We start from the raw sequence: 23,283 nt of genomic DNA, 5'->3' as shown, positions 1-23,283 counted from the left end.
CCATATACTGAACCTCTGCCCCGAGAGATCCATTCCTGGTGGCATCACAACCATTCGAGCTGTGTCAGCTGAAGCCATTGAATGGATTATTAACTTAGACATGAAACTATAACTGCTTCCCCAGCCATACCAATAATAGCCTCTCCAGTGCTATTCACCACGTCTTTCTTGTGTATTTATTTAAATGTCTTTACTATGTCACCCTGGATCATTCTTTGTACTGTATTATGATGATGAACTGACTGCCTAAGCCAGGGGTTCCCAAACTGTGGGTCACAATCTGACAAGCAATTGGGGCTGCAATTTCCTCCTCCCCCTCGGCAGGACTCTAGCAGGGCAGTCCCGACATTGGCTCCGAGTCCCCATGATATGCGCGTGCATGATTTTTTTTTTCCTTGCCATGGTTTGGAGAATGAGCTCCAAGGTCCCAATATTGCCTCCATCAGAGCCTCTAAACTCTCCCCCACTGCTCCTCCACTCTCACAATTTTTTCTCCCCCATCCCCAGCTCCCATGTGGCCAGATCGAAGTTTTTCAATGTCACAATCGGCCCTCACTATTTTTCTAGTGAATACCCATTGCCCTACATCCTTTTTAAAACATGGCGACCAGAACTACATGCAGTACTCTTAAGTGTGGTCTAACCAAAATTCAATACAGGTTTAGCATAAGTTCCCGTTTTTTTCAATTTTAACTCAGCTTTGAAGTAGGATGCTTACAGAACCTTTGCTACTGTGAAAACAAATTAACAGAACTCACACAATTCAACGCTTTTACAATACTTTTATTGTAATATGCATTTAAATATTAAAAACAGAACAAAAATAAAAACAGCATTCCTTTGACCTTCATGCCATTATTCTGAGTCTGGTCGATGCAGATATGAAGAAATATTTCAAATGATCAGTTTGTTGACAGACACCATCATACAGTCTCACATTTTGACTGTAAATGAAGCATTTCAGGAAAACATTCATTTTTCCTCCAGCTCTTTTTGAATTTCAAGAATATATGGATGATCTTTGCCATGCGCCACTTCCATAATGGCCAATGCCTGTGAAAGAAAATGCCCAATTTGGGTCAGTTAACATCTCTCTCAAGGTCTATTCCAAAATGTGATTTCTTTTAAAAGATACAAATTTTACAAACGACTTCAGTCACATGGCACTAAGATGAATAATTCTAGTTGCAGAAAACTGATGCTAAAAATGGGAATTTTTCCGACTTCAAAGCTCTTTTTATTATTTCTGCTCTCTCCTTCTGTAAAAAACAGGCCACCTGGTGCACACCAGAGAATTAAGTTTAAAATAAGCCTCCCCCCCCCCCCCCCACCCAAAGAAATGTCATTTAAGATTAGACATTCCATCTATTTCTGTGGCTTTGCGAGCATTAGTGACTTGGCAGGGGGGGAAAAATCTTTCAATGATATCTTTCAATTATTTCATGATATCAAACTCCCGATTTAAGCTATACATGAAACTTGATATTTTATTTTGAGGATTTTAAAAACAACGTGCATCACACGTCAAAACAGAAAATTCTGGAAATATTGTGCAGGTCAGCCAGCATCTGTGGAGAGAAACAGAGTTATGTTTCAGGTCGTTGAGCTTTCATCCTGCTAACAAATTAGGATGGCTTTAGGGATAACTGCTCCAGGGGAGCAGCGGAAAGAAAGTCCAAATGACAATGAACAGCTCCAACAGGTCAAGGCAAAGGACCCGTACCTTTCAACTGCATTCTGGACGGAGGGGCAGTGCAAATCGACATTTTTAGCAATCATCCTGATGAAGTCAAAAGTACTGCTCGCAACTGCTGGATAAAAACCTAGAAACTTTAAGGTGTGCTGCCTCTGATAAGTTCATTTTCGAATTCTCAAACTTTGAATGAGAAAGACTGCAACGTTTCACATTAATTATGGTAGATGCTTATTAAGTAAATATACTCATGAAGTACATTTACCTGTGTTGCGCAGAAGGAGTTTTCTCTAAGAGTAGTGCACTTTAAAATTTCCCAGTTAACAATTTTGCTGGATTAAACTTGTATTTTAATTGTTGGATTAATTAAATTACCCTAAAATCCATCAATTTCAATACACTCTGGCAGAAAACTACAAGATACTTATTGTTCAGAGTTACTTTACGTGAAGGAATAATAGTTGAAAATCTGGAAAGGATGGACCTTCAGACATAAGTTTAGATGCATTAAAAATGAAGAAATGGGTGTGCAGCTTTAATGAATGAATGTGCTCCTTGGAGATTTCTTCATCAAACAGATTGTAAACAAGCACAGAAACAGCCTACAATAACCCCGATCTGTATGATTTAATAAAATGAGGCATGGATAGGTTTAAACTCAATTTCTTACACAACTGGGTATGGCACTCAAGAGCCTTCTCTGGAATATTCATTGAAATTCAAGCAATCAAAATGAACATACATTTGTTATAAACTCAATACTCTGTGACTGTAAAGGGAAAAGCTCAAGGTGAATTTCTTACCTTCCTCAGTGCCTTGGCTCCAGCAGAATGGTGTTCCAGGCCCATATATAACCGTCCCAGTTTCAGCCACATTGAGGCAACATTTAGGGAATATGCTGGATAGTGTTTGCTGCTTTTTTTAAAACAAAAGCAAAACTGCCTTTAAATTTTATTTTTAAAAATATAAGTAAGATTCTAATTTTCTCCTGACCTCCATTAATTCTCATTTTCTTTCTAACTGTAGGATTGCACATAAGTGAGTGGGAAAAGTTCACTAAGTAACTCTGTATACCAAATGAGGAGTAACCTGTCATGGAATGGGACCAACTGTGTTACTTTCCCACCACTCTCAAATAAATTAAGACAGCAATTGCAAGAAAGCACTGGAGTGCAGTGTCCAGGACAACAGTACTCTGTAGTGAGTGGAATAATCCCAAGGATTTTAAGCTTTTAACCCCATATTCCCTCCATCACAAAAGACCAGCTACTTCCATCTCTACAACTCTACTCCTCTCTGCCCAGCCCGGCAATTTCCTAAACTTTCATCCATGCCTGTCATCTCTAAATCTGAATATTCTATTGCTCCCCCAACAACTTCTCATCCTTCATAAACTTCAATAAATCCTAAAGTCCGATTTCTGTGTCCTAACTTGTATCAAATCCTGCTCCCTCAACTCCAGTATACTCACTAACTTAAGATAGTCTTCTAGTCCCACAAAGTCTCAAATTTAAAAAGAAAATTCATCCAAGTGTTCAAATTCCTCTATGACCTCACCTCTTGCTTTTCAACCTCTGCTAACCTTCAAAAACTGTCCCTCCGACTCTGTACTTTTGTGCATTTCCCACTCTCTTCATCCCTCTATATTTGGCCATGTCTTCAGCTGTCTAGGCCCTACCCTCAGGGACTCACTCCCACAACCTCTCCATCGCCCTCACCTCTTAAGACCTTCCTTGAAACCCATCTTTTTAACAAAGCTTTTAGTCATTGCCCTTAATATCTCCTTTTTGTTAAACGCCTTTGGATATTTTCAGCATTAAATGCAAGTTGTTACTGACAAACCAATACTTATTGAATAGGTTTCCTTGTTTAAAAAATATAAAAGCACTGGCAGTGATTAGGTGTTGTAGTGGATAAAGCGCAAACTTTTTACAGCCACGGACCCAGGTTCAAATCAAACTCAGACAGATCGGATGAACGATTGAAAGAAAGTCTTCTCTCTGCCAGCTCTAAATCTGAGCTATCTTAACTTAGTTCTTAGTGAGTTGTGTGTCCAAATCACAAATTCATCTTTAATCTGGGGCCAAATTAAGAATTTCTCTCTGAAAGAAGGGCTGATATGGAAAATCCAGATGTTCAGTGGTATAGCAGGTGCCTTTATTTTTCTTGGAGATCTGGGTACAGTGGAGGTGGTTTTGCCCTGAATGTTACCTCTGATGGTACAATAAGCCCAAAATGCTGGCTTTATGGAACCGCTCTCCCAGTGACAAGCCTCATCCACCAGCAGCGCATGTCAGGAGATCATGGGCACATTTCTCTCAGTCACCAGAGCTTCCATTTTAATGGGAGCAAAATCAGGATTAGATCACTTGTGACTTCCCAACAAGTGTTTCCAGTGGGTGAACTCCCATTTTGGGAGCTCAGATTTATTAAATTGGCCCTTTGGTATTAGGACAGGAAAGATGGTGAAACTCCCCACTAGTCACATCCTTTATAGTGCAGAACAAGTGAACAATTTTCCCAACAGAAACTGATCTAGTCAGTGGCACTGAACAGATAGTAATTTTGAATGAATGTATCTATTACCCAATTAGTTATTATTAATTACAATTTTTGCTCCGTACCACATATTATTCCAGTATTCAGCATCAAAGAGCAGGCCTGCAAGTCAGTCCTTGCTCACAATGAAGAAAGAAGTGTGACCTTCCTTATGAAGTAGCATTCTTCAGGGTCAAACAGAATGCCTTGTTACTGGAAATAACTGGATAATCATCATTTTAGTAAATTGTATAGTTTTGTCTAAAATCAATTATCCAGGTACATTAAAAATAAATGTTAAGCTTCAACCATAGATCAATACGGAAGATTGCACTAAATTGTAATATTTAAATTTAGAACTCCTTGGCTCAAAAAAAAAATGCAAGATTTCACAAACTATCCTAAAATGTATTTGGATCAGTATCTGCAATCCAAATGAACGCTTGACTTCACTCGGGTGACAGGAGAGTCACAGGAAGAACCTTCACTCGGACGACAGGAGAAAGGCACAGGAAGAACCTTCACTCGGACGACAGGAGAAAGGCACAGGAAGAACCTTCACTCGGACGACAGGAGAAAGGCACAGGAAGAACCTTCGCTCGGACGACAGGAGAGAGTCACAGGAAGAACCTTCACTCGGACGACAGGAGAGTCACAGGAAGAACCTTCACTCGGACGACAGGAGAGTCACAGGAAGAACCTTCGCTCGGACGACAGGAGAGAGTCATAGGAAGAACCTTCACTCGGACGACAGGAGAGAGTCACAGGACGAACCTTCGCTCGGACGACAGGAGAGAGTCACAGGAAGAACCTTCACTCGGGCGACAGGAGAGTCACAGGAAGAACCTTCACTCGGGCGACAGGAGAGAGTCACAGGAAGAACCTTCACTCGGGCAACAGGAGAGTCACAGGAAGAACCTTCACTCGGGCGACAGGAGAGTCACAGGAAGAACCTTCACTCGGACGACAGGAGAGAGTCACAGGAAGAACCTTCACTCGGACGACAGGAGAGAGTCACAGGAAGAACCTTCACTCGGGCGACAGGAGAGAGTCACAGGAAGAACCTTCACTCGGACGACAGGAGAGTCACAGGAAGAACCTTCACTCGGACGACAGGAGAGTCACAGGAAGAACCTTCACTCGGACGACAGGAGAGAGTCACAGGAAGAACCTTCACTCGGACGACAGGAGAGAGTCACAGGAAGAACCTTCACTCGGACGACAGGAGAGAGACACAGGAAGAACCTTCACTCGGACGACAGGAGAGAGACACAGGAAGAACCTTCACTTGGATGACAGGAGAGAGACACAGGAAGAACCTTCACTCAGATGACAGGAGAGAGACACAGGAAGAACCTTCACTCGGACGACAGGAGAGTCACAGGAAGAACCTTCACTCGGGCGACAGGAGAGAGTCACAGGAAGAACCTTCACTCGGACGAAAGGAGAGAGTCACAGGAAGAACCTTCACTCGGGCGACAGGAGAGGGTCACAGGAAGAACCTTCACTCAGGCGACAGGAGAGAGTCACAGGAAGAACCTTCACTCAGGTGACAGGAGAGTCACAGGAAGAACCTTCACTCGGACGACAGGAGAGTCACAGGAAGAACCTTCACTCGGACGACAGGAGAGTCACAGGAAGAACCTTCACTCAGACGACAGGAGAGTCACAGGAAGAACCTTCACTCGGACGATAGGAGAGACACAGGAAGAACCTTCACTCGGATGACAGGAGAGAGTCACAGGAAGAACCTTCACTCGGACGACAGGAGAGAGTCACAGGAAGAACCTTCACTTGGGCGACAGGGGAGTCACAGGAAGAACCTTCGCTCGGACGACAGGAGAGAGTCACAGGAAGAACTTTCACTTGGGCGACAGAAGAGTCACAGGAAGAACCTTCATTTGGGCGACAGGAGAGTCACAGGAAGAACCTTCACTCGGACGACAGGAGAGAGCCACAGGAAGAACCTTCACTCGGACGACAGGAGAGAGTCACAGGAAGAACCTCCACTCGGACGACAGGAGAGTGTCACAGGAAGAACCTCCACTCGGACGACAGGAGAGTGTCACAGGAAGAACCTCCACTCGGACGACAGGAGAGAGCCACAGGAAGAACCTTCACTCGGACGACAGGAGAGAGTCACAGGAAGAACCTTTACTCGGACGACAGGAGAGTGTCACAGGAAGAACCTCCACTCGGACGACAGGAGAGAGTTACAGGAAGAACCTCCACTCGGACGACAGGAGAGAGTCACAGGAAGAACCTTCACTCGGACGACAGGAGAGAGTCACAGGAAGAACCTTCACTCGGACGACAGGAGAGAGTCACAGGAAGAACCTCCACTCGGACGACAGGAGAGAGTCACAGGAAGAACCTCCACTCGGACGACAGGAGAGAGTCACAGGAAGAACCTTCACTCGGACGATAGGAGAGACACAGGAAGAACCTTCACTCGGATGACAGGAGAGAGTCACAGGAAGAACCTCCACTCGGACGACAGGAGAGAGTCACAGGAAGAACCTCCACTCGGACGACAGGAGAGAGTCACAGGAAGAACCTTCACTCGGCCGACAGGAGAGAGTCACAGGAAGAACTGCTGAATTGGCAAATACATTTCTCAATCACTGGATGAATTGGTTGACTGACAGCTCTTCGCACATCAAAGGCTATCAAAAAGCATAGTTTGCAATTAAATAATCAACCAACTATAGGATTTAAAACATGTAGATTCTCTGCGACAACACTCAAAATCCCTCTGGGGTGTTAGCAACCCAAAATAGTTTTGTTTGCTTCCCTTAACCAGATGCAACTTGTTTCTAACGCTGGAGAGGACTGAGAAGCAGTAACATTTGCCATCCCATTTTGCACCCTGCCCCATTTAAAACTGAACCAGGTGTAAAACGAAAGCTGATTCTCTCACCTATTCTGCTCTACAGCCCAAGATTTGTTTCACTCTCAGTCTTTTGTCACTATGTCAGCAATAGTGTGATAAAGTTTCCACTCTCCCCATCTGGTCCTAATGATACATATTGTCTCAAATGTAATTAGCAGTAGAGAAGGAAAGGAAGATCCTTTAGGGAAGGAAACCTGCTGTCCTTACCCAGTTTGGCCTACATGTGACTCCAGTCCCTGCAGAAGGATACTGCCTTCTGTAGACATCACCGTCACAGTGCCTCCCCAGGAGCTTTCTGCCACATCATGGTACCCATAATTTCCTGCACAAAGCAACAGCATCCAGGACATGAGAATCAGAAAGTGGTTAAAATATGATTATACCAGATACAGACCAAATTGAAAGATTGGATCCACTTTTAACTGCTGGCCAAGAAAGTTTTAAATATCCATGCAGTCAACTGCAGAAGACAAATTTATATTACAGCTACAAATCAAATTCCATTAAACCAGAGCACAATATCGATCATGAAGGCATACAGCATCACTTGACAGGCACTATGTGGCAAAGCTTCTTCTTTGCATATGGGGGTAGACAAAGGCAAAATATTAAGGGTAAATATTCGATATAATTTATTTGATTTCTCTTGTCTTGAACTCAGCAGCAATTCTGATCGAAAGGGCAGGCAGGCAACTGTAAGATGATGCACTAGATTAGTCAGGTTAAAATCTCTCCCTCCATGTGGGAAAGCACAGAGTCTTGTTCAACACCATTACCACAGTTAAGATTGGAAAATTGCCATGTGGAGGATTGCGAACAAACGGCCTCTATTCGGCCCATGGCACAGATAGCCTGTAGTACCATCACAACAACTTAGGTCTCTTTACTTGGTTCAGTACAAGTTCTTTTCGACATCTACCTTATTGATCATCTTCCCACTACACAGGGAATCAGACTGAGCTCCATTATCTAATTTTCACAACTCGGTGAATTCATTCATTTGAAATCACCTATATTCTCTACATGCTTGCAAAAGGACACACAACTTCGTAGCACACGAGGAGGCCATTACTTATAGGCCCCTTCTACATTCACAGAGCTTAGGCTCCACTCACAGAAATTGTTAGCCATCGGATATAAATACAAGTTTGATACCTCAAGAAAATAATAAATTTATCCAGCACAATTTCAAATCTGCCAGAAACTATTACAACACATTTTAAATGACAAATAAAAACATGGTCGCAACTATCTACTGCTGCATGCAACAATTTATTACTAAAGGTGCAACTCTTTAGTGTGATTTATGCAGTAGTGAGATTTTACATTGTCCAAATTAATATCACTGTTCTAAAACTTGAAGAAAAGCAACTACAAGCTACTTCTGGAAATCATCTTGTGTAGGCACTACAGGAAATTCTGTAGCAATAGTTATTTTGTATACAGTTTTATATTCTATTCATCACCTGTAAGGTTTGATTATTTTTTGACCATAACGTAGAGCTCCGTCCCAGTCTTGCATATACAGGCAGACTCCCATGGCCTGATACATCATGTGCAGCATGTAGACATTGTTATCCTCAAAGGTTGAGCCCATCTTGTCCAGACTTAACTCACAGATCTCCAGCAGCTCACAAGGGGGTGCCAGATAGTTAAGGATTGTACCAAGTGTTAGGAAATAAGACATATTTTAAGCAAGTTATATTTATGTGTTAATGGGTGTTAGGAATGAGTTTTAATGTTAATGTTTAAATTTGATTTGTATTTCTGTATTTGCGTGTTAAAAGGTCAAATTGAGCTTTAGTTTCACTTTAAAAGGAGCCTGCATTTCTAATGAGAGTGTACAACTCTAAGCTAAGTTAAACAAAAAGTAGAGAAACTTGGGCTGTTGCTTAGCAACAGGGGTCCAGAGAGGCAGGTCCCTCCCAGAGACACACACAGAAGAAACTAGAAACTGTCATGAAAATATAATAATTTTTATAAGGTTATCAGGATTTATTGTAAAGTAGGAATAGTGGGATCAGGATAGTCTGTGTGTGTGTGGACTTAATTGAATTAAAGAGCTGGTCTGAAAGCTTTGATGTATCAGAAGAGAAGCTAGATTTGAAATGCTAAATAAGTAAACATGGCTGAAGTTTCACAGAATCACAGGAGGCCATTCAGCCCATCGTGTCTGCACCGGCTCTCCAAATGAGTATTATGACCTAGTGCCACTCTCCTGCCTTCTCCCCGTACGCTTGCACATTGTTTCCATTCAAATAATCATCCTTGAATGCCTCGATTGAACCTCTCTCCACCACACTTCCAGGCAGTGCATTCCAGACCTAAACCCCTCGTTGGGTGAAAAAGTTTTTTCTCACGTCACATTTGTTTCTTTTGCAAATCACTTTAAATCTGTGCCCCCTCGTTTAATTCTTTTACGAGCGGGAACAGCTTTTCCCTATCTACTCTGTCCAGCCCCCTCATGATTTTGAGCATCTCTAATCGTCTCTTAGCCTTCTTCTCTCCAAGGAGAACAGTCTCAACCTCTCCATATCCTCAAGGCTGAAGTTTCTCAGCCCTGGAACCATTCTTGTAATTCTCTTCTGCACTCTCTCCAATGTGTTCACATCCTTCCTATAATGTGGCGCCCAGAACTGTACACAATATTCCAGCTGAGGTCTAATGAGTGTCTTATATAAATTCCGCATAACCTGCCTGCTCTTGTACTCTATGCCCCTATTAATAAAGCTCGGGATATCATATGTTTTATTAACTGCTCTCTCCACCTGTCCTGCCACCTTCAATGATCTATTAAAGTAGAATGTGAGGTGTAAAAGGAAAATTGGATTTTGAGATAAACAAGAGTAGCTGTGAACTTCAAAGAGAGGGTGAACTATTACACTTAGCCAGAAGAAGCCAAACAGTGTGTTTATTTTCCCAAAGCTTACTGATAAAATTGGTACTATGAAAGGTTATTATTAGAAAGGTAAAGTCCAAAGGCATATTGAAACAATGGAATTTACATTAAGAAAGGAGAAACATGTATAAAGGAGATGAGGTTGTGTGTAAAGAAAGAAGGCATTTTAAGACCTAACAAGTGTGAAAAGCTTCCAGCCGCTATGTACCAAGCTGCCGCCTGTAGGAACCGAAGCTAGGAGAATTCACTGTGAATGTCCTTGTCCAGGGTATCGTGTGCTTTGCCTGGGGCTGTTAAAATCTATTTTGTTTTTACTGTTGCCTTAATGGAGGTGTAACTGGGAGTCAGATTAATTAGGAGAGCTAGGAGTTATCACAGTAGTAATCTGTAAACCTATGTATGTGCTTAAAATCTTTTCTTCTATGAATAAATGTTCAATTTAGTTTTGTAAAAATTTAAGACTTGGTGGTCTGTTACTACTGAATTCAAGGCACACATCTTGAAATATTTTTTAAAATTGCAAAAAGAGTTATGGCAGCTGTTTCAAGTTTCCCTCTGGGATTTGAGCAGCTCAGCATTTGCCATCCACTGTGTCATAACAAAACAGCAGGTTTTTTTTGGAAGTTGTTTGAGTTCAGTTGGTTTTGAAAGTAGCTGCCAGAAGAGACTGGAGCAAAGGGGGCAGATAGCAAGTGCCAAGCTAAAGAAAAGACCCCAAAATCCAGGGGAGTGGAACAGGAGAAAGTCCCAAGAAGACCTTCTAGTCAAAACAAGGACAAGAGGCTGAAAAAAGGTCCTGTTAAGTGAAATTAAAAGTGAGGGGCAGAGAGAAAGGCTCCAAGCTTCAGGTTTAAAGAGGAAAAAGCTGCAGAAAGCAGATTTAAAGCGAAAACAACTTGCAAGAGGCCAGAAGGTCCAAAGAGACAACTGAAGGTCTATAACTCTTTGTTATGGGCATGTGAAGCAGCGGTGTACTGTTGACAGTTGAGTCGTTGAGAGAGAGTGCGTGGAAGAAAGTGTGAATGCATGTGGTGACCCAGGGGAGAGGAACATTGGAAGGGGAATTCAAAACTCTGGAAGTGAACCTTTGCTGAAGGCATCTGAAAGAAAGCGTCCAAAGCGAGAAGATCCAAAGCGAGTTGTTAAAAAGTGGAGATTGCAAACCCTTGTGTGAAAGACGGAGTTCAGTGAGACTGACTGGCTCACGGTGTGACAAATATCTGGGGGGAGCTAAGGAGAGGTCCATAGCATCTGGTTAAGGTGGCATCTGTCACTTGTTTTCAGAGTGTGGTGTGTCTGACCACAGGTCACCTATTGGTACATGGACTGTGTACTTACTGTGAACATTAGAGTATAAGATAGTTAGTATAAGATAGTTTTTGTAACTTGTGTTGTCCTTACAAATCTATATGTATCTGTAAAAGGTATAGTTGAGGGTGAAGGAATATTGTAATATAGTTCATTGTTTCTTGTTAAATAAATGTTTTATTCTTTAGTTAAAAGTTCATGAGCTGACTCTAGTGACTCTGTTCAGTGGCCACTCTCCACGTATCTAAACAAACAAATTAAAAGTTAAGATGTATCAAGCTGGGTTCCACTCTGTCCAGGGGTAGCCTCAACTGGGATCATAACACAAAAGAGTATGAGGGAGCTCCCAAAAGCTAGACTGCAATGGGAAATTAAAACATATTTTTTTTTAAATTTCATAGTACCTTCTCCAGTGTCCCTCCAACTCTTTACACTTTTGCACAAATTGTGTCCTCAACAGTGCTATAACCATGTAAGGATATTTCATCCGAAATTCTGCAACCGAGGAAATAATCTTCCCAGATATCAGAACCCTGCAAAATTTTAAAAACGCAAATTCCTTCTTACCTGGACAGTGGTAATAATACCCAGTATTTGAAAGTCATTCCTCATACCTAGGAATAGAGATGGCTCTTGGTCAGTGGCAAAAATCGGGCATACCAGAACGGCTGGCTGTTACGAACATACAAATTAAGTGCAGGAGTAGGCCATTTGGCCTCTCGAGCCTACTCCGCTATTCAATAAGATCATGGCTGATCTGATCATGGCCCCAACTCCACTCTCCTGCCTATGCCTGATAACCTTAGATTCTTGACTAACAAGGAGTCAATCTACCTTTGCCTTAAAAATATTCAATGACCCTGCCCCCACTGCTCTCTGGGGAAGAATGTTCCAAAGACTCACAACCCTCAAAGAAAAAAAATTCTCTTCATCTCTGCCTTAAATGGGAGACCTCTTATTTTTAAACTGTGTCTGTTTGTTCTAGTCTCTCCCAGAAGGAGAAAAATCCTTTCAGCATCCACCCTGTCAAGTCTCCTCAGGATCTGATACGTTTCTATAAGATTGCCTCTCACTCTTCTAAACTCCAATGGATACAGGACCAAGCTGTCCAACCTTTCCTCATAAAAGGTAACCCCCCATCTCAGGTATCAGTCGAACGAACCTTCTCTGAGCTGCTTCTAAGGCATTTATGTCCTTTTTTAAGTAAGGAGACCAAAACTGTACACTGTACTCCACATGTGGTCTCACAAACTGTAGCAAAACATCGCTATCTTTATATTCAATTCCCCTTGCAATAAACAACAATGCAGCACCTGATATTTCAGTTCTATTACAGTCAATTGAATTAAACCACAGGCACTGCATATAATCAGCCGATCTGATACCAACCATTTAGTGCCATCACCTAAGTCGAATTTTCTACCACAAATTGAACCTAAACTGTGTGGCTTTAATATCCTTTGTATAATCATATACTCAAAACTGAAAACAGTGTTAATTGTAGCCTGTCATCTTGTTGCTCCTGAGCTCTATGGCCCTATTTATAAAACGATTGGATGATGTTTAAAAAAAAATTTGCTTGCACTTGCAAGGAATTATGTGTTTTAATTATATGTTTCTTCATCTCTTCAGCGTCTTTCCATTCAGTTTATACCCCCACACACTGTTTTCCCTCCCAAAATTCATCACCTCACACTTCTCCACAACTAAATTACATCTGACATTCCCTCATTCTGCCTATAGCTGCCTGAAGTCTTTCGCAGCTTTCCTTCCTTGATTTTTGGTCAAGCCTTTTACGATCTGTCATCAGCAAATTTTAATATTAATTTTCTTATTCCCAAGTCCAAATAACTTATATGTGCCAAGAACAAGAGGAGTGAATGGCTAGCCTGTTGTCAACAAATATACAAGAGGTGAAGAGCATCAGAATGAACAGAAATTGTATTAATTAACACTAATTAGCAGCACTAATCAAGCTACAGTAGCTTGGTTTTTAAGACGTGGGTGCCTTATGACCAATTTATGGGAAAAGGATATTTTTGTAGTGCTTAGCTCTCCTGAACTCTTCAATTATATTCCGAGCATATTTAATCATGTCGTTGATGACCTCTGGCTTTGGTGGTTCACCATATTTTCTAATCTCCAACTTTTCTTTATCCTGCAGAGAAGAATGGGAACATGAAGCACCATTAATGATAAAACTACCACCACCAACACGAAGGACAAGGGCAGCAGACGTATAGGAACACCACCATCTGCAAGTTCCACTTCAACTCACACAATATCCTGACTTGGAATTATATCGCCATAGGGATGGGCAATAAATACTGGCCTCATCAGCGATGCCCATATCCCTTGAAAGATTTTTTAAAAAGCATCAAGGTAAGACAAAGGTGTAATCTACTGCAACTAATTCCTAATATGGTTGTGCATTTTTTTTATATGATTACTGGTATTCTCTATACTTTTGGTCATATTTTCTTGGTAAGAAAGGCACATCTCACACCATCACGTCTGATAAAATCATTTCCCCACCAATTCTCCAGAACTGGCTGAAAACTCGTACATTAAAATCACAATTTCTTTTCCTCCCATTCCAGGTTCTCAAAATCATGTATAAATGTGTTAGTGATGATATTTATTATTGTTATTATTGAAGGTGAAGAGAAATCAATGGGAAGAGCTATCCCAGCAACCAAGGTGATAGCCTTAATAAAGGGCTTTTGTTTAATCAATCATACCATCCTCCGAATCCCCAAGCATCTCTCCTCCAATGTCTACCTTGGGGAGATTACCATTGCTTTGTTCCACTCTTAATTATCCGATTATTGGCAGAATCTCTTTACTAGTGGATTCTTTTCTCAGCACTCTAATCGCCTCAGAAATCTCTCAAGGATCTACAATTAGTGCCCTCCTTTTCCTCATCTTCATTCTGCCCCTCGATAAGGTTATCCAGAGACATGGAGGTAAATTTTCCAGTGATTGTTGGAATCCCGACGTTAGGACCATACGCGGGTACTGACCCCGATGGTGTCCGAGTCCTGCCCCCCTCTGCAATCTGCCTCCAGGAGCCTTGTCCAACGAGGGCAGGCTTCGCAGATGGGAGGGCCATTCGGAGCGCCCGAAGCTGTGGGCTGCCAACAGCCTCACTTTTCTCAGCCCCTCAGTTTTCTTGGTAAGAGAGTGCCACTGAGAAAAGTGGATGCTGCCAATGTAGGTGGGAGACCGAAAGGGTGCCTCAAGATGGAGAAGTCCTCTGAAAACTTCTAAAATTGTTACATGTGTGGCCACAGTTGGCAGGCTATTATTGTGGAGGGAGAGCCCCTTCACTAATGGCCTGCAGCAGTGGCCTGCTGATCCCCTTGGCTCTGGGAGAGGGTTTTAAAGGAAGCAGCGATAAACCCCTCCTGACAAGCTACCGGGAGGTTGCTCCTGGAGAGCAGGAAGATCCTTCTCCATCAGGAAAATGGCCCCTAAGTGTGCTCTTAAATGGCCTAATTGGTTGCCTGCCTGGTCAGAGTGGGCTGCTGACTTTCTTCCCTGCCCGCCTGGGAAAGTGTCTCAGAGATGGAAATGCCTCAGAAAACCAATTCTCCTCACCCCGCCATCTCCAAGCCCGTCTCAATGGGGCCAGCAAAATTCAGCCCATGGGTTCATGTTCCGCATACACTCTGATGACACCCAACTCTACCAGCTCTCTCAGTCTCTGTTATCTCTGTGCTGTAACTGCCTGCTGCCATCCAGTTTTCCATGGAAGAAATAATGCGTTTATACAGCACCTTTCATTGATGTTCCAAACCAATGAAATACATTTGAGGCAAAAACAACGTGCTGGAAAAATTCAGCAGGTCTAACAGCATCTGTGGAGAGAAAAAAAAACAGAGTTAATGTTTCGAGTCCGTATGACTCTTCAGCTCTGAAACGTTAACTCTTTTTTTTCTCTCCACAGATGCTGTTAGACCAGCTGAGTTTTTCCAGCATTTTCTGTCTTTGTTTCAGATTTCCAGCATCTGCAGTATTTTGCTTTTATCTTAAATACATTTGACGTATAGTCACTGTTGCAATGTAGGGAAATACTGCAGCCAATTTGCACACAGTAAGATCCCACAAATAGAAAGGAGATAAATGACCAAATTAGGATATTTTTGTGGTATTGGTTGAAGGACAAATGTTAGCTAGGCTCCCGGAGAACTTCCCCTGTGCTTCTTCTAATAGCGCTATGGGGACTATTACATCTATCCGAGTGGGTAAACAGGATGTCGGATTATGGTCTCATCTCAAAACTACACCCACTATAATGCTGCACTCCTTCATAACGAAGGCTGCCAATGCCCACCTCTAATGTTACCTGCCTCAGTCCGTCTGCCTCCAAAACTCCTAGCCATGCTTGCGTCAACTCTGGACTTGGTTATCCCAGTATCTGCCTAACCAACCTTCCACCCCATTCCCCACCCCTCCCACATAAATTTTTGATGATTTTAAAACTCTACTATCCGTATCCTATCCCTCAACAACTCGCGCTTTCCTTGCAACCCCAGTCATTTAGTCCCTCGAGCCTGTTCCACCACTTAATGGGATGTTCGCTGATCTGTGACCCAACTCTATACTTGCCTTTGCTCCATATCTCTTAATATCTTAGGTTAACAAAAATCTGTCAACCTATTTAAAGCTAACAATTAATCTAGCATTAAATGCCATTTGAGAAAGAGAGTTCCATGCTTCTACCATCCTTCACTTGTACAAATGTTTCCTAACTTCACTTTTGAAAGGTTTAGCTCTAACTTTTAGGCTATGTTTCCTAGTCCTAGACTCCTCAAACAGTGGAAATAGTTTCTCTCCATCTATCCCATTAGCTCCCCTTAATACCTTCAAAACTTCTATCAAATCACTCCTTAACTTTGTAAATTGTAGGGAATACAACCGTAGTTTGTAGGGATGAAGTTTTAATTTGCCCTTGCTGACCATTGTTTTCAACTCCATCTATGGCACAATTAAAATCAGCCTCAATTTTAAATTCTCTATCACCTAGTCTTCCCCAACCCTGCCCACCTTTCCCCCACCAACTTCAGCCTAAGACGTATTTATGTCTTCCTTTGCCCCACCACTGACCATCTCAACCACCCATTTCCTGTTCTGAAATTTGACCACATCTAAGATTCTCCTTATAATCCAAGTAATATTTTACTTAGCCTCAGAACACCTCGGGAGTACCGTGAGCATTTTACAATAACCTGTATTTATATAAAATCGGCTTTAATCCAGAAAAGTATCCCAGTAAATGTGCTATGTAAATGCAACTCATTGTTATTACAACCCATTTGTTCACTCCTAGAATAGCTTGGCAATGTCGAATGGGACTGTAAACAGCAGAACGTTACTCTCCCACCCCTCCTCTTTCAGCATTCCGGAGGGACCGTTCCCCCTACAATATCTTGGTCCACTCCTCAGTCACCTCCAGCATGCCCTCCCTTTCCTATGGCACCTTTCCATGCCAGCGCAGGAGGTGCAACACCTACCCTTTTATCTCCTCACTTCCTCTGCTCAAGGCCCCATACACACCTACCAGGTGAAACAGCAACTTACTTGTACTTCTTTCAATTTCGTATATCTATTCACTGCTCACAATGTGGTCTCCTCCGCATTAATGAGGCCAAACGTAGGTCGAGTGACTGCTTTTAGGTCCTCCGTTCAGTCCATAAATGTGACTCCAAGTTTGTTGAACTCGACATTGAGTTCAGCAACTTCAGATCATAATGTCTACGCCCGTTCTGTTTTGTTTCTCTTTGCTGGTTTAGATTTTTTATTTCCTTTACTTTGCTTTGGGCTGCTTGCAGGTGACTTATAGTGACATATTAGTCACAGGTAGCAATTCATTCCCTACATTTCGATAGAGGCTACATTTCAAAATGCTCCATTGGCTGTGGGATGTTATGGCGCATCCTGAATTCATGAAAAGAACTGCACAAATGTAAGACCTTGCTTCTCTGTCTTATATTAGACAGGTCACAGGTAATTTTTGAGCATATCCTGAGTTTGTTCAATTTGCACAGACTCAGCAAAATGAAAAAACTCTTCACCTTCTTCTGAGTGATTAGATTCTTAAGTACAAGGTGCTAGTGATATGTCCCCTGTGGCTACAAAAACCTGGAATGAAAAACCCATCATCATCAGGAACAAGAAGGGATTTCATTCCCCAAATTTTCAGATAGTGAGTAATGCAGTCATTCTGCACATCAATGTGCACAACCTGGAAGGCGGCTTTGACTCATTTATTCTCAGACAATCTAGGATGCCTGCACTGCTCAATTACACAACAGGAGAGCTGCAAACAGGTTCAATAAGATCCGAGCGGTACCAGGACCAGCGCGGATCACATCATTGGAATTGTCAAGTCCTGTTTCTGGACAGGCTAGTGAAAGACCAGCATAGTCAGGCTAGGTCGTCTAAATTTGTAGGGAATAGCTGCACCCTCCTTAATATTAGAGTGAGATTAGGACATCATAACACAATCTTGCTCTAAAAACGACACACAGGTAGGAGATGGGCCGGGGAAGGAGATAGAGAGCGGTGGAAAGAGAAAGAGCGCAGGAGAGAGAGAGACGGAGAGAGGAAGAGAGAGAAGGAGAAAGAAAGAGAAAGGAGAGGCAGACGGTGGTGGTGGTGGGGGGGGGGGCAGAAGAGAGAGAGAGAGAGAGAGAGCGAGGCCGACAGGGGGGAGAGCGAGGCCGACGGGGGGGAGAGTGAGGCCGACGGGGGGGAGAGCGAGGCCGACGGTGGGGGAAGAGCGAGGCCGACGGGGGGGGAGAGCAAGGCTGACGGGGGGGAGGCACACACAGAGACAGGGAGAGCGAGAGGCACATTGGGCGGGAGAGAGAAGCACATGGTAGTGGGGGGAGAGAAGCACATGGTGGGGACGGGGGGGAGAGAGAAGCACACGATGGGGGGGGAGAGAGAGAGCGAGAAGCACACAGTCGGGGGAGGGAGAGAGAGAAGCACACGGTGGGGAGGGGGGAGAGAGAGAAGCACACGGTGGGGGGGGGAGGAGAGAGAGAAGCACACGGTGGGGAGGGGGGGAAGAGAGAGAAGCACACGGTGGGGGGGGAGGAGAGAGAGAAGCACACGGTGGGGGGGAGGGGAGAGAAGAGCACACGGTGGGGGGAGGGGAGAGAAGCACACGGTGGGGGGGAGGGGAGAGAAGCACACGGTGGGGGGGAGGGGAGAGAAGCACACGGTGGGGGGGGAGGGGAGAGAAGCACACGGTGGGGGGGGAGGGGAGAGAGAAGCACGGTGTTGGGGGGGAGGAGAGAGAGAAGCACACGGTGTTGGGGGAGGAGAGAGAGAAGCACACGGTGATGGTGGGGGAGAGAGAAGCACGGTGGGGGGAGGAGGGAAGAGAGAAGCACACGGTGGGGGGAGGAGAGAGAAGCACACGGTGGTGGTGGGGGGAGAGAGAAGCACATGGTGGGGGGAGGAGAGAGAAGCACACGGTGGTGGTGGGGGGAGAGAGAAGCACATGGTGGGGGGAGGAGAGAGAAGCACACGGTGGTGGTGGGGGGAGAGAGAAGCACACGGTGGGGGGAGGAGGGAAAAGAGAAGCACACTGCGGGGGAGAGACATGCACAAAGACAGGGAGAGCGAGAGGTACCGGGGGGGGGGGGGGGGGGCCACACGATGGGGAGCGATGCACACACCCAGAGAGAGAGTGAGGCACACACAGGCAGACATATGTATGTGTGTCTATGTTGCACATTCTGGATGGACTTTTATGCCCATGAGGTTTTATGGTTCCCCAACTTTGAATGGCTCATCGCATTTTTACAGCCCCACCCGCACCACGGGACATAAAATTCCACCCTCTGTCTGTCTCAGTCTCTGTACAAGTCTCTCTCTTGCTTTCTCTGTCTTTTTGAGAGCAGGGACTAGTACCTGTGTGTTCTGAAGACTGAGTCCCATTGTAATATTATGGAGGATGCAACAAGTCTCTTCAAATTTGGAAGCTTTTGCCCGATTGTGCTGCAGGGCTCCCACTGACCTGCTCACACTGGAGAGAGCAAGGGAGCCAGGGAGAGAGCCAGGGCATGTCCTGGCACACGATTGAGTGGGTGAGGGTGGGTTGGCACGGGTGGGTGCCCAGTGGGGAGGGGGGAGGTGAAGCGAGCAAAATGAAGATTAGAAATGTTACCTTTGCTTTTGTTGCACATTCTCTGCAGTCGCAAGTAAAGAAATAGGAATCCCTTAATCGATCTTGTCTGTCTTCAGTTGGATACAGCAGATCAATATAGCTGGTGAAAATCTGGAGTGAAGTTGACCAAAATATGCGCACAAGTGTGATTTTCATTTCAAAACTAGCATCAGGACCAAAATAATATATAGATTCCATAAGCTTGCAGACAAGGCAAGAAATCTTTGCATTATAAAAGTACCATTACTAAAATATTATTACTGGAGTACTTTGTAGCTCAATACTTTGAGGACATGCAGGTACACTCTTGCTGGTTGACTAGTAGGCTTCTTCCAGCTGTCATCATCCATATAAACACAATACTGTCAAACTCCACAAAGACATGAAGGACTGGCTACATATAGGGACATAAACCTCAATCATATATTTCTTACAATTCATAGCATCAAAATTGTTGCTTAACAATGCATAAGGCCTGCCCTATGCCTACTATATGAGGCGGTATCAGTCACTTTGTAATAGTTTATACATGTGCTTGTTATTTATTTCTAATTTCCAACAGTTACATTGATACCCCAGCAAGCTGGTCACTTCGAAGCAAATGAAATAAAATATGGGGATACCAAGCTGCACAAGTGCTTGACATGCTTATTTGCATATATTCATAACATTTTACTTCAGAATATTCACTATATTTACACAGAATTATTACAATTTTCATTTTTTTTTTAAATCAAGCTCTATAATCCTTCTCGCTAACCTCTTCTCCGGGGCTTATCTCCTTGACAGCTCTGACCTCTGCAGTCGTCCCCTTGTAGGTCACAATCACATTCGGGCAACAGCTGTGATTCATCAGAGCAACACTGTGGATGAGAAATGATAAAAACACAGCAAATCAGGATTTCCAATCTTTTAAAGTTAGCAGTTCAGTTTTAAAAACCTGCACAACTCCATACGCAAGCTAGATATATACAATATGTTGAATTCATATCCAATATCCAAAGACAGTAAGAAAAATTAATTTGCAAATATATGTTATGACAAAAGGCTGTAACTTGCTTATTTGCATGATCCCCTTTCTCATTAGGCAAGAGGCTGAAAGCCACTGGCGTTAAAAGTACAATGGCACTCCGATGATTTGATGGTGGCACAGTCAAGATGGGTGTGGGAGTCACTCGGTTGTTGGGTTAACAGGATATGTGTGCCCGCTTTGAGGGACATCAAGGTCTCCCTCTCCCAAAGTGGGAAGTTGCAGTATGACAGATGACCCATTGAAAGGTTGCGAAGATGGATGTTATTTGTTAACACAGTTTTTGGAATATGGTGGTATTCTGTAAAGACGAGTGAGAGAGAGAGTGAGTGAGTGAGTGAGTGAGAGAGAGAGAGAGAGAGAGAGAGAGAGAGTGTGAGAGTGAGAGAGAAAAAGAGATCTAGATGCATGCGTTTGTAATGAGAGGCTATGGTGAAGTTGAATGTAAGAGTAAATAGTTTGGGTTTTAAAATTTGCATTCGATAATATCTGAAAAGTCAAGTCCTTACCTGTTACATTTCAAAAGGGGGTTTAGAAGTGACAAGGGGCTTTACAGCTTAAAGGTTTCATAAGTAAAAAGGGAACGTTATTAAATTTTATTTTACCCGAAAGTGGAGGCAATAGGAAAACGTGAAAGACTTTTATATTTTGGGAATATAAAGAGGTGTTTAGAACAATGGAATCTAAGATCAAATGGGAAAAGGATATTTAAGGAAAGATGTTTAGTTGAGTTGGGTTGGCTGTGTGGGGGAGATGTCCCGAGACCAGCTCAGTGCTGTGAATTTGAAGCAGCCATCCAGTTTCAAGCCAGAGAAATCTTTGTTTTCAGAGAGCAGTCTGTTCCTGAACGTCCTTCAGTTTTTTCAACAGCAGAGTGGAAGATAGTGGTATACTTTATTAAAGTAGCTGCAGTTTTTGCCTTGGTTAACATTATTGGATTTCTATGGTTAAAAATCTGTAAGGGACATGTTGCCAAGTAGCTTAATTGTGTGTTTTGACCAAGTAGGGTTTTTTGGGGGAACGTTTTAGAAGACTGTTCACAACTGTGTAATTTTAATCTTGTGTGCTTAAGTTTTTTGTTTTTCTTATTAAATCTTCTCATTTTAAATTCTATAAGTGTTACCGGGATTCTGTGCTTCTAGGGTTTGTAGTTTTCCCCTAGTTTTCAAAATACAAAAAAAATGTTATGATCAGTAAGACAAGTTTCCCTGTAGGATTTGGCTTGCTCAGCGAATAACATTAGTTGTGGCCGTAACAGCATCCCAATTGATAAACAATGAAAATTAGAAGCTGATCCAATTAGGATCCAGAAAACAATGTCCTATGATTTATCAAGCAAGTCTCATAACCGCTACTGCAGTCTAATAATTCTTGGCAAGCGTTGACAAAACTTGTCAATTGTTGAACAGCCTTGACATTTGCTTGCGTGACAATATAATTAACCTGTGATATGGCATGGTATTTGAATTTTTCCCGTTACTGAGAGAGACTACCATCTTAAACTATCCTTGCAGCCCTAGCAGAACACCTCTTCAGGAGACTGCCTCACCATCAGCAACAAATGCAGAAAAAAAAGTTATAAATGGTTAAAAGACAAAGAACAAAAGTACGTAAAGATGTTGATCAATTTGTAAACACAGAGTGCAGCCCACATCACTGCATGAACAATCTTGGAGGAGTTACTAAATCCAACAGAATAATGGAACTAAATAAATACTCAGCAGGCGTTAATGCAGAGAGCTTCAGCAATTAGGTCAATCCAACTGTGTGTGTAATTACAGCATTCTGACATTGTCAAGCTTGCTAACTCCTCCAAGGCAGGTACCCCGAGACACCATCAGCAACATGTAGTTTAATTTTTTTTTTAAAATAAACTCAAAAATAGCAATTGGGGGCATCAAGGTTGGATAAGCCTTTATCTTCTTTTCAAACTTTTCATTACCCGTTGGCTAGAGATGCCACCACCTACATTCAACACAGATCAGAGCTGAATAGAGTGGGAGTTCAGCTCCCATCTGTGGCACAGAGTGAGAGCACTAATACCCTATCATGAATAGATTTAAACCTTTATACCATCAAAAACCATGTGCTAATCCATGATCATTTGAAATTCCAGTTTTTAAGGCTGATGAAGGGACGTGCTGTCTGGACTCACTGAATTAATTGTGCATTGCTGAAAAAATAGAGACATGCGGTCGAAGCTTTTCATCTGGCACTCAACAGGATAGATTCACAAGCATACCAATTGTAATGGGAACAACAATTTATACTGCAAGAGAAGGTGCTGATTGGTTGGCAAGTGGACTCTGATTGGTAGAGGCATTGCCTTGGAGAATGCACAAAGATATAGTTAACTGCCAAGCTTTTGTTTAACTTCAAACCAGGCAGGTCGACTGGTTGATCAAAGCATTGCCATTGGGAATGAACAAGGAATGACTATCCCCCAAGCTTTTGTTTAGTTGAAAAAGTCACAATCCGTGGATACGCTCCTTCTGTCTGCAAAGGGCAGGGCTCTATGTGTGAATATATGTAGCTTCTAGCATGTGCAAGTGAGCCCGACTGATAACCTTAAATTGGTTGTCAGTGTATTTCTTAGCACAAGATGGGTGTTGGCAGGAAATGGTCCTTCAGGAATTCCTGGTAACTGTTTACAGCACATGTGACAAGTCCAGTTTACTTGTCAAGAATAAATGATTGCAATGAACTATTTTAAAATCAAAAAATCTTACTAAGTGACAAT

At 42.9% G+C, this 23,283-nt stretch overlaps 1 protein-coding gene across 3 annotated transcripts in view; it reads right to left on the bottom strand.

The window, feature by feature from the left end:
• Positions 1–762: 762 nt before the first annotated feature.
• Positions 763–23,283, bottom strand: part of LOC144689722 (N-lysine methyltransferase SMYD2-like) — a 52,367-nt gene continuing 29,846 nt past the window's right edge. For 2 of the 3 annotated variants that reach the window (XM_078557061.1, XM_078557060.1), the window contains exons 7-12: positions 20,274–20,376; positions 19,514–19,624; positions 13,369–13,489; positions 8,591–8,765; positions 2,497–2,605; positions 763–1,053 (exon numbers count right to left, since the gene is read on the bottom strand). In XM_078557061.1, the coding sequence (XP_078413187.1) occupies positions 973–1,053; positions 2,497–2,605; positions 8,591–8,765; positions 13,369–13,489; positions 19,514–19,624; positions 20,274–20,376 (700 nt within the window). In that variant the 3' untranslated portion in view covers positions 763–972. Of the gene's footprint in view, positions 1,054–2,496; positions 2,609–8,590; positions 8,766–13,368; positions 13,490–19,513; positions 19,625–20,273; positions 20,377–23,283 lie in introns of all 3 variants that reach the window. The other variant, XM_078557059.1, reaches the window with a different exon arrangement.

Source organism: Cetorhinus maximus, chromosome 14 (assembly GCF_964194155.1).
Source record: "Cetorhinus maximus chromosome 14, sCetMax3.hap1.1, whole genome shotgun sequence".
Lineage (NCBI taxonomy): Eukaryota > Metazoa > Chordata > Chondrichthyes > Lamniformes > Cetorhinidae > Cetorhinus > Cetorhinus maximus.
This window is presented reverse-complemented; position numbering and strand designations above follow the sequence as displayed.